The sequence below is a fragment of the Chiloscyllium plagiosum genome, chromosome 12 (assembly GCF_004010195.1).
Source record: "Chiloscyllium plagiosum isolate BGI_BamShark_2017 chromosome 12, ASM401019v2, whole genome shotgun sequence".
Classification (NCBI taxonomy): Eukaryota; Metazoa; Chordata; class Chondrichthyes; order Orectolobiformes; family Hemiscylliidae; genus Chiloscyllium; species Chiloscyllium plagiosum.
The window spans coordinates 61,605,393-61,619,596 of NC_057721.1; the positions used below are offsets into that span (position 1 = coordinate 61,605,393).

Consider the following 14,204-nt stretch of genomic DNA (forward strand, 5'->3'; position numbering starts at 1 on the left):
AGCCTTGTCCCTAACCCACCCCTTAACCCAGGTCCTGTTATGACTGGGCTGATTTCAGCTCAGCCAACCCGTTTCAAGTACTCATTGTCCTATTGTCAACTTCTTCTTCTCTGGTTTACTGTCAGCTATCTCTTTGCCTAACACACTTTCTCTCTGTGTGTCTCTCTCTCTCTCCCTTTCTCTGCTCACACTGTCCAACCCCACATCTTCATAAATATTGCCTTTTCCTATATTATATTATCCATTCTGAACAATGCTGTGTATGTATATGTTACTTAACAGGGACATAGCAGAAACAGCAAAGGTTAAAGCCATTGCCAGTTAGCACTCTAGAGCAATAGCCCAATGGCTGCTGTTACTCGTGATGCACAAAATCTCTTGCGTGTGATTCTTAATAAAACCCTGCTCAAACTTGCTCCTTGGGGTTCTGCCAGTGCTACAACCCTTCAAGAGATCTTTTCCTTCAGCTCTGGCACCCAGTTTCATTTATGGCACAGACGGGGGCCATTTAGGCCATTACTGTTTGCCAGCTTGTCATGCAACAATCTAATTAAAGCGATTCCAGCTCCATAACCTTGCAAGTTTAATTACTTCAAGTGCCCATTTCAGCCTTCATTTATTGAAAGAAAACAATAATTACGGCAGTTTTAGTTGTCCTGACTGGTCATCAATACAGTTTAGAGACAACATTTTTTGTGATTTAAATTGTATTGTTTTATCATCATTGACTAAATATTTACCAGAAAATGAACACAGCTGTGCAATGCACCATCTGTAGTATCAGCCTTCCGCAGTATAATTTTCATTGCAGACAGTTGAAACTTTACAGTCAAACTTCTCTTTCTCTTTCAGTTTTAAAAAGTGATCAATCTCTTCGTTCTCCACAGCATCATAAAACTGCCAGTAATCCTACATTATTTTAAAAGACAAGTTAAATTGCTCATTTTACTGATGCATCTGCTTCTGTAATTATTCAAACACAGTAAACAATTTCACTGTTTATTTGGTGATTTGATGGGTGGGGTGCAGTCAAATAGTTTTGGATGCCAGAAACTTAAATATGTCCATTACGTAGATTCTGGATTCTTGATGAAGGAATGAGGGAGGATTTGTGAAAATTTCCATTGTGGCTAGTGACTTTACCCCATGTGACCTGAAGTACACCCATTCCATTGCTCCTGCCCACTATAGTCTCCACTCCAATTGGTGATCTGTAACCTGCCACAAACTAGTTGTGAAATGTGAGTAAACCTCTAACAAATGAGGACAGAAAAAAATTCTGACTGTGACAGGCTGCTCCTTTTTATTTGAGGTATTTGACTTGTTGGAGGTGATTTCCTCAAATTCCAGGAGTGGCAATTACTGTTTGATATGCTGTTGCATTGTTATGGAACTTTGGAGAAAAAAAGGCAAAACAACAGCATTTTTAAAAGGGAGAGGAACAGACAAAGGCAGCACATGGTCAGGTCTGTGCAGGAGAGAGAGAAACGCACACTGCTAACTGACACAGAGGTGAACCTGCGCAGTTACTGCCTTTGCTGTTTGAAATTGTGTATCAGAGTGTGTCTGGGGAAATTTTAAAAAGTGAAATTCACAACTAATCTTGGAGGTACCTGTTTGGGAGAGGTCACAGCACAGTAACAGATAAGTAAATAGTTTTAAGAGTAGCCTTGGGACCTTGCTGTAAGTCTGCAGTAGTGAATAGAGTGGGTTATTTCTTATGTTTTACTGAGATATGTCTCTTGATTAAACTTCAAAATATAAGCCATAAGTATTAAGTTAGCATGGAGCAGTGTACTGTAGAGGAATAAGACAGTGCTATTTTCTGGGTCTCCAGACTGAAAGAAGCAAAAATGGCCTTTAGTAGACTGATATGCTCTTCTTGTCAGATGTGGGAGTTCAGGGAGAGTTTGTGTTACTGAGGATTATATCTGCAATAAATGCCGTTGGTTGTGAATCCTATCAGAGTAAATGGATTGGATGGAGAGACAGAGGCAATGAGGAATTTACAAGAGCAAGGGGATGTGATGGATGGCAGTTATAGAAAGGGAGAAAAGTTGCAGATACAGTCACATAGATGGGTTAACTCTCGGAAAGGTAAGAGAGGTAGGCAGGGAGTCTTCTGTGGCTATCGCCATTTCAAACAAATATGCTGTTTTGGAAAATGTAGGGGGTGATGGATTCTTGGGAATGTAGCATGAACAGCCAAGTTTCTGGTATCTAGACTGGCTCTAGTGCAATGAGGGGTACATCTGGTTCCAAGAGATCAATTGTGTTAGGGGAATCCCTAGTCAGAGGCACAGACGGACGTTCCTGATGCCAGCAGCGAAAAATCAGAATGGTGTGTTGCCTCCCTGGTGCCAGGATCAAGGGTGTCTCAGAGGGTGCTGAATGTTGTCGAGGGGGAGAGGGCCCAGCAGGGGGGTCACTGTACACATCAGAACTAATGACATAGAGCTCCCAGCCTCATTGTTGATGAAGGGCTTTTGCCCGAAATGTCGAGTTTTTCCTGTTCCTCGGATGCTGCCTGATCTGTTGTGCTTTTCCAGCCCGACTCTAATCTTGACTCCCCTCAAAGATCAGAAAGGTGGGCCTTTGTGTGGAGCTACAGGAGGTGGGGGAGATACTAAATGCATCAGTGTTTACTGTGGAAGAGGACATGGAGGATATAGACTGTGGAGAAATAGATGGTGACATCTTGAAAGATGTCCAGTGCTGGATGTCTTGAAATGCAGAAAAGTGGATAAATTCCCAGAACCTGATAAGGTGTACCCGAGAACTCTGTGGGAAGCTAGGGAAGTGATTGCTGGGCCCTTAGAGATATTTGTATCATCGATAGTCACTGGTTAGGTGCTGGAAGACTGGAGGTTGGCTAATGTGGTGCCACTATTTAAGAAAGGTGGTAAGGACAAGCCAGGGAACTATAGATCAGTGAACTTGACATCTGTAGTGGGCAAGTTGTTGGAGGGAATCCTGAGGGACAGGATGTACATGTATTTGTAAAGGCAAGGACTGATTAGGGATAGTCAACATGGCAATGTGCATGGGAAATCCTGTCTCACAAACTTGAGTTTTTTTTTGAAGAAGTAACAAAGTGGATTGATGAGGGCACAGTGGTGGATGTGATCTATGTGGACTTCAGTAAGGCGTTTGACAAGGTTCCCCATGGGAGACTGATTAGCAAGGTTAGATCTCATGAAATACAGGGAGAACTAGCCATTTGGATACAGAACTGGCTCAAAGGTAGAAGACAGGGTGGTGGTGGACTGTTGCTTTTCAGACTGGATGCCTGTGACCAGTAGAATGCCACCAGGATTGATGCTGCATCCACAACTTTGACATTTATATTAATGATTTTGATTTGAGCATGAGAGGTATAGTTTGTAAAGTTTGCAGATGACACCAAAATTGGAGGTGTAATGGACAGCAAAGGTGGTTACCTCAGATTACAATGGGATCTTGACTAGATGGGCCAATGAGCTGAGGAGTGGCAGATGGAGTTTAATTTAGATAAACGTGAGGTGCTGCATTTTGGGAAAGCAAACCTTAGCAGGATTTATACACTTAATGATATCGTCCTAGGGAGTATTACTGAACAAAGAGACCTTGGAGTGCAGGTTCATAATTCCTTGAAAGTGGAGTCGCAGGTAGATAGGATAGTGAAGAGGGCATTTGATATACTTTTGTTTATTGGTCAGAGTATTGAGTACAGGAGTTGGGAAGTCATGTTGCAGATGTACAGGACATCGGTTAGGCCACATTTGGAATATTGTGTGCAATTCTGGTCTCCTTCCTATTGGAAGGATGTTGTGAAACTTGAAATGGTTCAGAAAAGATTTACAAGGATGTTGCTGGGGTTGGAGGATTTGAGTTATAGGGAGAGGTTGAACAGGCTGGAGCTGTTTTCCCTGGAGCTTCGGAGGCTGGGGGGTGACCTTATAGAGATTTATAAAATCATGAGGAGCATGGATAGGATAAATAGACAAAGTCTTTTCCCTGGGGTGGGGGAGTCCAGAACTAGAAGGCATAAGTTTAGGGTGAAAGGGGCAAGATATAAAAGAGACCTAAGGGCAATCTTTTCACGCAGTGGGTGGTCTGTGCATGGAATGAGCTGCCAGAGGAAGTGGTGGAGGCTAATACAGTTGCAACATTTAAAAGGCATCTAGATGGATATATGAATAGGAAGGGTTTGGAGGGATATGGGCCGGGTGCTAGCAGGTGGGACTAGATTTAGATTGGGATATCTGGTAGGCATGGATGAGTTGGACAAAAGGATCTGTTTCCATGCTGTTCATCTCTGACTCTAAATGTACCAATGGAGGATCAATTACAAAATGTTTCACAATTGGTCGGACAATGCCCATGTGTTGGTTCTACATTGTTTCAAGTCGTATTGTTTATTCTGTTGGAACAGCTTTAAAGCACATTAATTCAAAAACGTGCTAAGTGAAACAGAGCCATGATTTTGTTTCATCCCACAATTTATATCATATTGCTGTCAACTCCTGTTTTCTCAGTTCCTTTCACTGAGAACAGTTCAATATTTCCAGAACATGAATTTGATAATGAGGGCCTGATTTCAAATTTGTCATTGCACATTGTTACTGTACCCATATGTGAAATGAAAGGGCAATTTCAGGGCATTCACTCACTGTGAATGTCAGAGCTAAACTTAATGTGGCCTAGACTGACATCAAAACTTTAACCAGGAGACAGGTGGGGACTGAGACATGCTTGATTTTCTCTTTTTCTCACCCTTAATTGGCCTGAAGTTAGTTGTGGAGATTGGACAACAGTAGAGACCAGTATTTGAACTTGAAATATGTGGTTACATTAAGATTTAGCAAGTGAGTGATCTAGGGCAGAGCTACACCTAATGACCAGATGAAGAGTTAAACATTAGGTCACCAGACAATCATATTCCTGCCCTGGTCTCATCTCGTCCTCACCATTTGCTGTAGTTGAGTTTTGCAAACTTCCACCTTGTATGCTTAAGTACATGTGATGCACTGCCACTAACATTCGATTAACTGATCAGATTTATCGCTGTTTTTCAATGGGGCCTGTAATACCTGCAATCCTTCAATCTTCTGTCAACATTTCCAAAACTGAGAAGGATTAATATATTGTGATTACAATCTCCCCAATTTCAAAACCTACATTTCTCAGTAACTTATGTATTCTGTCTGGATTTGGTAATTTTTCTACTTTTGAGTGGTGTCAATCTCCTAAAGTATTTTTGTCCCATTAATGTTACCACCCATATTCTGCTGTGTGACAGGAGAACTTTAAGCTGAGATCTGATGATTTGATCCTCCATTGAAAATAAGTTTTTGGTAAAATCAGTCTTCTATTTCATTGGTTGTAGCAACAAATTAAAGATCTCTTACCCCGCAGTAGCAATCATCATTGAATATTTGTGGTGGAAGAGCTGTGGGATTGCCTGTCCTATTCCTCATCTCTTCCAGGATTTCTTCACTGACTGAAACATCGATCAGTTTGTAGTTTATTTGTTTTATTTCCAACACTCTTTCCACTTCTGACTGTTGAGATCTGACCTAGGACCAGTGAAGAATATACTAAGAATTAAAATAGAAAATCATCTTTGGTGCATATCATCCAGAGACAGCTCATGTATACAGTTTCTCAGCAGTAGTGTTATAGTATTGAAGTTCTCTGAAGAATCATTAGCCCTTTAATTTTAATTCAAGGCAAGTTTGTTTTATAATGCATCCAGGAATATTTGTCATGGTGTCACTAGTGCAAAATGCATTTATTGTAATATTACTACCTTTTGGCCTTAATGTGTAATATTGAATTATTGAAATCTGTTAGTGTTCAACCCTATAGGAGCATTAAATGTGATATCAGCCTGTTGTGAATGACTCGGCACAACCCTGTGAGGTGCAGTTATCCTCTTTGCCTTTCGGGACTTTTTTCCTCTTTTCAGTGAAAGCTAATTTGCTTTGTCGATCAGGCTCTAAGGGACTAGTTCACAGCAGGTGTGGCTAAAAATATGGTAATAAACTTTCAGCTTGAGTTGAAAGTTCATCGTAACTTAAATTTGAAGTCAAATGCAATACCTCTGGTAAATTTGTGGCTGACATCTAAGTTATTATCATCTAAGGCTACTGGATTATGTTAATGGATGTGCTTTTAAGAATAAGGAAGTTGCCTCTACTCAATCTAACCTGTTTATTGCACTTATTGGTCTTCCAGCTAAATCCAGAGACAAATGGAAAGATGGATTTGATTTCTGTACCTCCAACCCCTGCATTTAATAGCTGTGATAAGCTGGAGCCCACTCACTAAAATCCTTACCCTTTGAGGCAGGGGCCCAGGTTCATGTCTCAGCTGCTGCAGGGGTGTGTAATAACATCTCAGAACAGGATAATTAGAATTTTTTTTCCTCAAAAGCATAGTGTTAGCAATGATTTTGCTGTCTTATTTCTGATAATCACTCTCAATTATGAGGCGGTCAACAAAAATTGCCCCATTAAAATGGTAATTTATTTAAGTATTCCTAAGAGAATGCCCCCCCCCCCAGTCCACAAAAGCAAGGAGATTGTTATGACAAACTATGACTCCTGTTTAAGTTTTGCTTCTGACATGTCAGAAGCAATGCAGAGAAGATTCATTAGGTTGATTCCAGAAATAAGTGACCATCTTTTGGGGACAGGTTGAGTTGGTTGGGCCAATATGCATTGAAAATCAGTAGAATGAGCAGAGACCTTATTGAAACATACAGTATTCTTAGGGGACTTTACAGGTTAGATGTGAAAAGGTTGTTTCCCCTTTTGGGAGAGTCTAGGACCAGACCGCATAGAAGAGTCACCCTTTTAAAACAGATCAGGAGGAATTTCTTGTCAGGGTAATGAACTTGTGGAATTCTTTACCACAGCCAACTGCAGAGGTTAGGTCATTAATTATATTTAAGGTTAAGATAAAACTTGATTCCTTTATTGATTAAAAACCTGAGGAAAAGCAGGAAAGTTGATTCGACGAAAGTTGAGATCAGGGATGATCTCATAGAGTCCCAAGCATGGAGACAGGCCCTTTGGCCCAAACTGGTTCATGCCGACCAAAATGTCATCAATGCTAACCCCATTTCCCTGCACTTGGCCCATACCCTTGTAAACATTTCCTATCTGTATTTGTCCAAATACCTTTTAAATGTTGTTAATGTACTCACCTCAGCCACTTCCACTGGCAGCTTATTCCATATGTATACCACACTTTTTTAAAAAAAAGTTGCCTCTCCAGTTCAGTTCATTTTATTCTTTTCCCTCTAACCTTAAACTGATGCCCTCTCGTGCTCAATTCCCCAAACCTGGGAAAAAAGACTGAGTGCATCTTGTTGAATGGTGGTGCAGACTTGGTCAGCTGAATGGTCTCCTTCTGTCTCTGACTTATGGCCCTTGGTTAAGGATCCTTGATTAACGGGACAAGTTTCTCTCTATCTATCCAATTTATACTTCTCAATACTTTGTACACCTGAATCTGGTTTCCCCTCAGTTTTCTCCACTCGAAGGAAAATAACACCAAGCTCTCCAATCTATCTTTGTAGATGAAATGCTCCAGGTCAGGTAGTATCTTTTTAACCACTTCCACTGCATATCATTTCTATAGTATAGTGACCAGAACTACACACATTACTGCCGTTGTGGCCTCACTAGCCTGATATAGAGCTCCATCATTGTTCTTTGCTCTTGTTTTCAATGTCTCAACTAATAAAGTATTCCATATGTCGTCTTAACCACCTTACCAACCCTGCTGTCTTCAAGGATCTTTGGACAATGTCCGTCTGATCCTCTCTCTATGGGCTCTTAGTTTCTTAAACCATCTGTCATACCAAATTGCGTTGGCCGCTGATTCAGAGAAGGGGAATTACAGCTGAAATTGAAGTTGAAACTGCAATGATTTGCTGCACTATGTAACAAGAGAAGGGTGTGGGGAAAAAAAATGGGATAGCTACATTTTTGTGTTGAACAGCAGCATTTTCTGAATCACTGGACGGAATATAGAATTCCCTACTGACTGACCGGTCAATTGGATGAAATCGATTTGTCTCCGAGATCAGCGGTCAAACTGGGGATTTCTAGGTTTGATGGATTAGTGCTACTGTTTCACTTACATAAAGGTTTGCGCAGTGCGCCAGAGTTTGAAGTGATCATGTTTGTGTGCTGGACTGAGAGAATGTGAATGTTAAAGGGCCCCCTTTCGACTGGGAGAAATCTCAGCGCTTTCGTTTAATTTTAAACTCAAGAAGTTTCTACTGGATATGGGCAACTCCTGCCAAATGATTGAGTATAGAAGAGCTGACCAGTGTAATTGATGCTTTTCTTTAATGTCTTTTTGAAGCCTGGCGAAAGTTTTATCAGATTTAATACTGTCTCGAAAACAATTATGACTGGTCACGGATTAGAGAGAATGGAGAAACCCAGATTTTATGTACCTTTTTAAATAGGGAATAGAACTCACCGACTAATTATAAGATTAATTCGAGCAGAAATCATTTTCAAAATACTTGGAATAAACTAATTTATATAATTTAGTTCGTTTCGTCATTTAGCTAGTTTAGTTAATTAATGTCAACAGTGCTTAAAAGGCATGTCTCTAACAATATGAAATTAACAATCGGGTGATATTTTGGTGAATGTGTCAATGAGTTACACTGCCTCCGGCGACCTTCTGCCTCCTGTGTTCACTGGACTGTATTTACCTCTCTCGATGATGACACACTGGAGACGTACAGTTGGACTCCGGACATGTCTCTTCGCTTTAAACAATCCGACTGCTCCTTGATAAACCCCGACCCCACCAACTTCACCTCTGGCCGTTACACAAAATGCGTCACCGTCAGAATTACGTGAGATTCTATAGACGAGAATGTGGTTTAAATACAGACGGTATCGCCCTTATGTAAGGTTCTCTTTCACAAAAAAAACCCTCATTTTAGAAAACGGCCACTAATGTCACGGATTTTTGAATTGAGCACAACTTTATTTTTAAATCATATGAAATATACCTAAAAGTCAAATAAATATGAATCGGAATAATATGGCAGTTGATAATTCTAATAACTGTGACAGATGTAATTTGGATATCAAAGTTAGGAAGAAGGAACAAAACAAGGGAGTACTCAATGAATGGCACAACACTAGGAAGCTCACGGAAAAAAGGAGAATGTTAGGGGTGCTTGTCCACACATCCCTGAAGGTGGCAGGAGAAGTGGTTTTTCTTTATTTGTAATGGTGTTGCTGGGCAAGCCAGCATTTATTGTCCATCCCTAATTGTCCAGAGGGCAGGTAAGAGTCAACCACATTGCTCTAGGTCTGGAGTCACACATAGGCCAGACCAGATAAAAATGGAAGTTTCCTTCCCTAAAGGACATTAGTGAACTAGATGGGTTTTCCAACAATTGATAATGAATTCATGGTCATCATTAGACTCTCAATTCCAGATTTTTAAAAATTGCATTAAAATTCCACCATCTGCCATGGTGGGATTTGAACGCGGGTCCCCAGAATATTATGTGGGTGTCTGGATTAACAGTCCAACAATAATATCACTCTGCCATCACTTTGCCTTAATAGGGTGGTTAAGAAGGCATATCGGTCACTTGCATTTATTAGTGGAGGCAACTATAATAAGAGCAAGGAGGTCATGCTGGAACTGTACAAAATTATTGGTTAGGTCACAGGCTGGAGTAACGTGTGCACTTCTAAACAGCACACTACAGGAAGGTTGTGACTGCACTGGAGAGGGTCCAGAGGAGATTCACTAGGATGCTCATTGGATGGAGCATTTTAGCTTCGAAGAGAGAATGTTTTAAAGAGGAAAAAAGCTTTAAAGTGAAAGGCAAGAGATTTAGTAGGGACTTGAGGAAAATATTTTTAACCCAGAGGATGGTAGGCCTCTGGAATGCACTACCTGGAAGGGTAGTTGAAGCAGGAAATCTCACAAGCATTGTAAGTGCTTGGGTAAGCAATTCTTGGGTAAGCAATTCCTAACATATAAGGCCAAGGGTCTAATGCAGCAAAGTGGGATTAGGGTAGATAGTAATGTTTTTCTGATGGTACAGACTCCATGGGCGGTTAGGCCTCTTCTGTATGGCATGATTCTACAGCGTGATGAGAAGAAGATGACCTTTTTGGCTTCTTGCCTTTCTGTCACAGTTATGTTCCAGTTTTTAAAGGTGACGTTTGTCATTTTGCTCTGGTTTTTGTGTATGTGATGTTTTAGTACCTCACTGAGGGAGTGTGACATGGTCAGAGGGTGTCATTCTTCAACAGCAATGTTACATTGAAGTTCCAGCTGTCTGTTGTGTGCATGCAGAAGGATCCCATCCACCATGCTCCCCCCCCACTCCAAAACAAAAAAAAAAGCCTGAAGAACAAGATTCCTTGAGTCCTGACCCGCATTGTTTCTTTAACAACATCTATTAAAACAGATTAACCAATCTTTCATCTCATCGTTCTTCAAGTCAGGAGCAAAATGGGTCTTTACAAATGGGCAATGGGTATCATTTTCTGAGAATATTTGGGCTGTTTCTCTACCAAATACCATGCTATATACAAGTACGGTCTTTATTTTCTTCTTTTTTTAATGAATTCTAGCACCAATAATAAAACTGTTAGAGTCCTGTTGATTATCTCTTGCATGGGGGCTGACTGACTTTCAAAATTGTGGACAGATAGCAATCATATATGGTAGCTTTATTTCACTTCTGTTCATTCCAGCAGGGAATTTGATATTTCTCTTGAAATGCCATGTCAAACAACAAATCAAGACAGTGGTACATTGTAAGCAAAACAGTAAGGGCTTAAACTTGTATGAAGTATTTAGTAGCAATAGAAATTGCAGAAGTGTATTGCACTTAAAAGGAGCAACAGAACACTGTGACTTTATAACAATAACTCAAAAGATAATAATAGTAACTATTACTGATCATCCAAGACACCAACTAAGTATCTGTTATTCTTGATACAATTTGCTGAAATCAAAAAGACCATCAGAAATAGGAATATTCAATAAGAGCGTGTCTGATCTGGCGTTCCTTTGATCCACTTGCTTGCTTTTCACCCACAACTCTTGATTCCCCTGCTGATCAAGGATCTATTTATTTCAGTCCTAGAAATACACAAGGACACAGCCCCCACACCTCTCTGTGGCAAGGAGTTCCAAAGACACTCAACGCTTTGAGAGAGGAAATTCCTCCACATCTCCAGGGAAGTTCCTTGGGTGGAACTGAGAAATAAGAAAGGGACGATCACCTTATTGGGATTGTATTATAGGCCCCTAATAGTCAGAGGGAAATTGAGAAACAAACTTGTAAGGAGATCTCCGCTATCTGTAAGAATAATAGAGTGGTTATGGTGGGGGATTTTAACTTTCCAAACATAGATGAGAACTGCCGTAGTGTTAAGGACTTAGATGGAGAGAAATTTGTTATGTGTGTACAAGAAAATTTTCTGATTCAGTATGTGGATGTACCGGCAAAAGAAGGTGCAAAACTTGACCTACTCTTGGGGAAATAAGGCAGGGCAGGTGACTGAGGTGTCAGTGGGGGAGCACTTTGGGGCCAGCGACCATAATCCTATTAGATTTAAAATAGTGATGGAAAAGGATAAACCAGATCTAAAAGTTGAAATTCTAAGCTGGGGAAAGGCCAATTTTGATGGTAATAGCCAAGAACATTCAAAAGCTGATTGGGGCAGATGTACGCAGGTAAAGGGACAGCTGGAAAATGGGAAGCCTTCAGAAATGAGATAACAAGAATCCAGAGAAAATGTATTCCTGTTAGGGTGAAAGGAAAGGCTGGTAGGTATAGGGAATGCTGGATGACTAAAGAAATTGAGAGTTTGGTTAAGAAAAAAGAAGGAAGCATATGTCAGGTATAGACAGGATAGATCGAGTGAATCCTTAGAGTATAAAGGCAGTAGGAGTATACTTAACAGGGAAATCGGGAGGGCAAAAAGGGGACATGAAATAGCTTTGGCAAATAGAATTAAGGAGAATCCAAAGAGTTTTTACAAATACATAAAGGACAAAAGGGTAGCGAAATAGATGGCGACACCTTGCAAAATGTCCATATTACAGAGGAGGAAGTGCAGGATGTCTTGAAATGCATAAAGGTGGATAAATCCCCAGCACCTGATCAGGTGTACCCTAGAACTCTGTGGGAAGCTAGAAAAGTGACTGCTGGGTCTCTTGCTGAGATATTTGTATCATTGATCGTCACTGGTGAGGTGCCGGAAGACTGGAGGTTGGCTAACATGGTGCCACTGTTTAAGAAGGGTAGGAAGGACAAGCCAGGGAACTATAGACCAGTATAGACAGGATGTACATGTATTTGGAAAGGCAAGGACTGATTAGGGATAGTCAACATGGCTTTGTGCGTGGGAAATCATGTCCCACAAACTTGATTGAGTTTTTTGAAGAAGCAACAAAGTGGATTGATGAGGGCAGAGTGGTAGTTGTGATCTATATGGACTTCGGTAAGACGTTCAACAAGGTTCCCCATGGGAGACTGATTAGCAAGGTTAGATCTCACAGAATACAGGGAGAACTAGCCATGTGGATACAGAACTGGCTCAAAGGTAGAAGACAGAAGGAGGTGGTGGAGGGTTGTTTTTCAGACTGGAGGCCTGTGACCAGTGGATTGCCACAAGGATCGGTGCTGGGTCCTCCTTTTTTTTTGTCATTTACATAAATGATTTGGATGCGAGCATAAGAGATACTCTTAGTAAGGTTGTAGATGACACCAAAATTGGAGGTGTAGTGAACAGTGAAGAAGTTTATCACAGATTACAACAGGATCTTGATCAGATGGGCCAATGGGCAGAGAAGTGGCAGATGGAGTTTAATTCAGATAAATGCAAGGTGCTGCATTTTGGGAAAGCAATCGCAGGACTTATACACTTAATGGTAAGGTCCTAGGGAGTGTTGCTGAACAAAGACACCTTGGAGTGCAGGTTCATAGCTCGTTGAAAGAGGAGTTGCAGGTAGATAGGATAGTGAAGAAGGTGTTTGGTATGCTTTCCTTTATTGATCAGAGTATTGAGGACAGGAGTTGGGACATCATGTTGCGGCTGTACAGGACATTGGTTAGGCTACTGTTGGAATATTAATGCAATTCTGGTCTCCTTCCTATCAGAAAGATGTTGTGGAACTTGAAAGGGTTCAGAAAAGATTTACAAGAATGTTGCCAGGGTTGGAGGATTTGAGATATAGGGAGAGGCTGTTTTCCCTGCAGTGTTGGAGGCTGAGGGGTGACCTTATAGAGACTTACAAAATTATGAGGGGCGTGGATAGGATTAATAGAGAAGATTTTTTTCCCTGGGGTGGGGTTGTCCAGAACTAGAGGGCATAGGTTTAGGGTGAGAGGGTAAAGATATAAAAGGGGCCTAAGGGGCAACTTTTTCACGCAGAGGGTGGTACGTATATAGAATGAGCTGCCAGAGGAAGTGGTGGAGGCTGGTACAATTACATCATTTAAGAGGCATTTGGATAGATATATGAATAGGATGGGCTGGGTGCTGGCAGGTGGGACTAGAATGGGTTGGGATATCTGGTCAGCATGGACAGGTTGGACCGAAGGGTCTATTTCCATGCTGTACATTTCTACGACTCGATGACTCTATCTCAGTCTTCACTATGACTCTATGACTGAATTGGTGCTCCTTTATTACCCTCTGGTACTAAACTTTTCATTTGAGTCAAAAGATCCTCAGTGTTTACCCTGTCAAGCCCCTTAAGAATCCTCCATGTGTCAATGAGATTGCCTCTCATTCTTCCAAATTCAGTGAGTAGAAACCCAATCTGTTTAGTCTTTGCTCATAGGACAATCCCTTCATGAACCTTCTCTTAACCGCCTGTAATGAAATGATATTTTCCCTTAATAAGGGGATCAAAACCGCTCACAGTTCTCTCGAAGTGATCTCACAAGTACATTGTGCATATGCAGAAAGACTTACCTACTCTAATTCTTCAACTCCCTTGAAATAAGGACTGACATTCCATTAGCCTTCCTAATTACCTGCAGCATCTCTGAGCTAGCTCACTGTGCTTTGTGCACAAGTACCCCCAAGTCCTGTTTTTTGCAGCTTTTCTTCATTTGAGTAATACCCTGCACTTTTGTTCTTCCTTCCAAAATGAACAACTTCATATTTTCCCATATTATATTCCAATTGCCAACTTTT

General features: G+C 41.0%; 1 protein-coding gene across 1 annotated transcript; it reads right to left on the reverse strand.

Moving 5' to 3' along the window:
• Window positions 1-754: 754 nt before the first annotated feature.
• Window positions 755-9,271, reverse strand: LOC122555334 (SH3 domain-binding glutamic acid-rich-like protein 3). Its single transcript, XM_043701222.1, has 3 exons — window positions 8,723-9,271; window positions 5,391-5,558; window positions 755-909 (listed from the first exon to the last, which is right to left on the reverse strand). Exons 1-3 carry the CDS (start codon window positions 8,768-8,770, stop codon window positions 781-783), a joined length of 345 nt encoding a protein of 114 aa, XP_043557157.1. The 5' UTR covers window positions 8,771-9,271; the 3' UTR covers window positions 755-780.
• Between the last annotated feature and the right edge of the window lie 4,933 nt (window positions 9,272-14,204).

Coding starts and splice junctions, on each gene's coding strand:
- LOC122555334 (XM_043701222.1), bottom strand. CDS start 8,770: ATGTCCGGAGTCCAACTGTACGTCTCCAGTGTGTCATCATCGAGAGAG. Junction 5,559..8,722: donor GTGTGTCATCATCGAGAGAG/GTAAATACAGTC, acceptor CACTGGTCCTAG/GTCAGATCTCAACAGTCAGA. Junction 910..5,390: donor ATGATGATTGCTACTGCGGG/GTAAGAGATCTT, acceptor AAAATAATGTAG/GATTACTGGCAGTTTTATGA.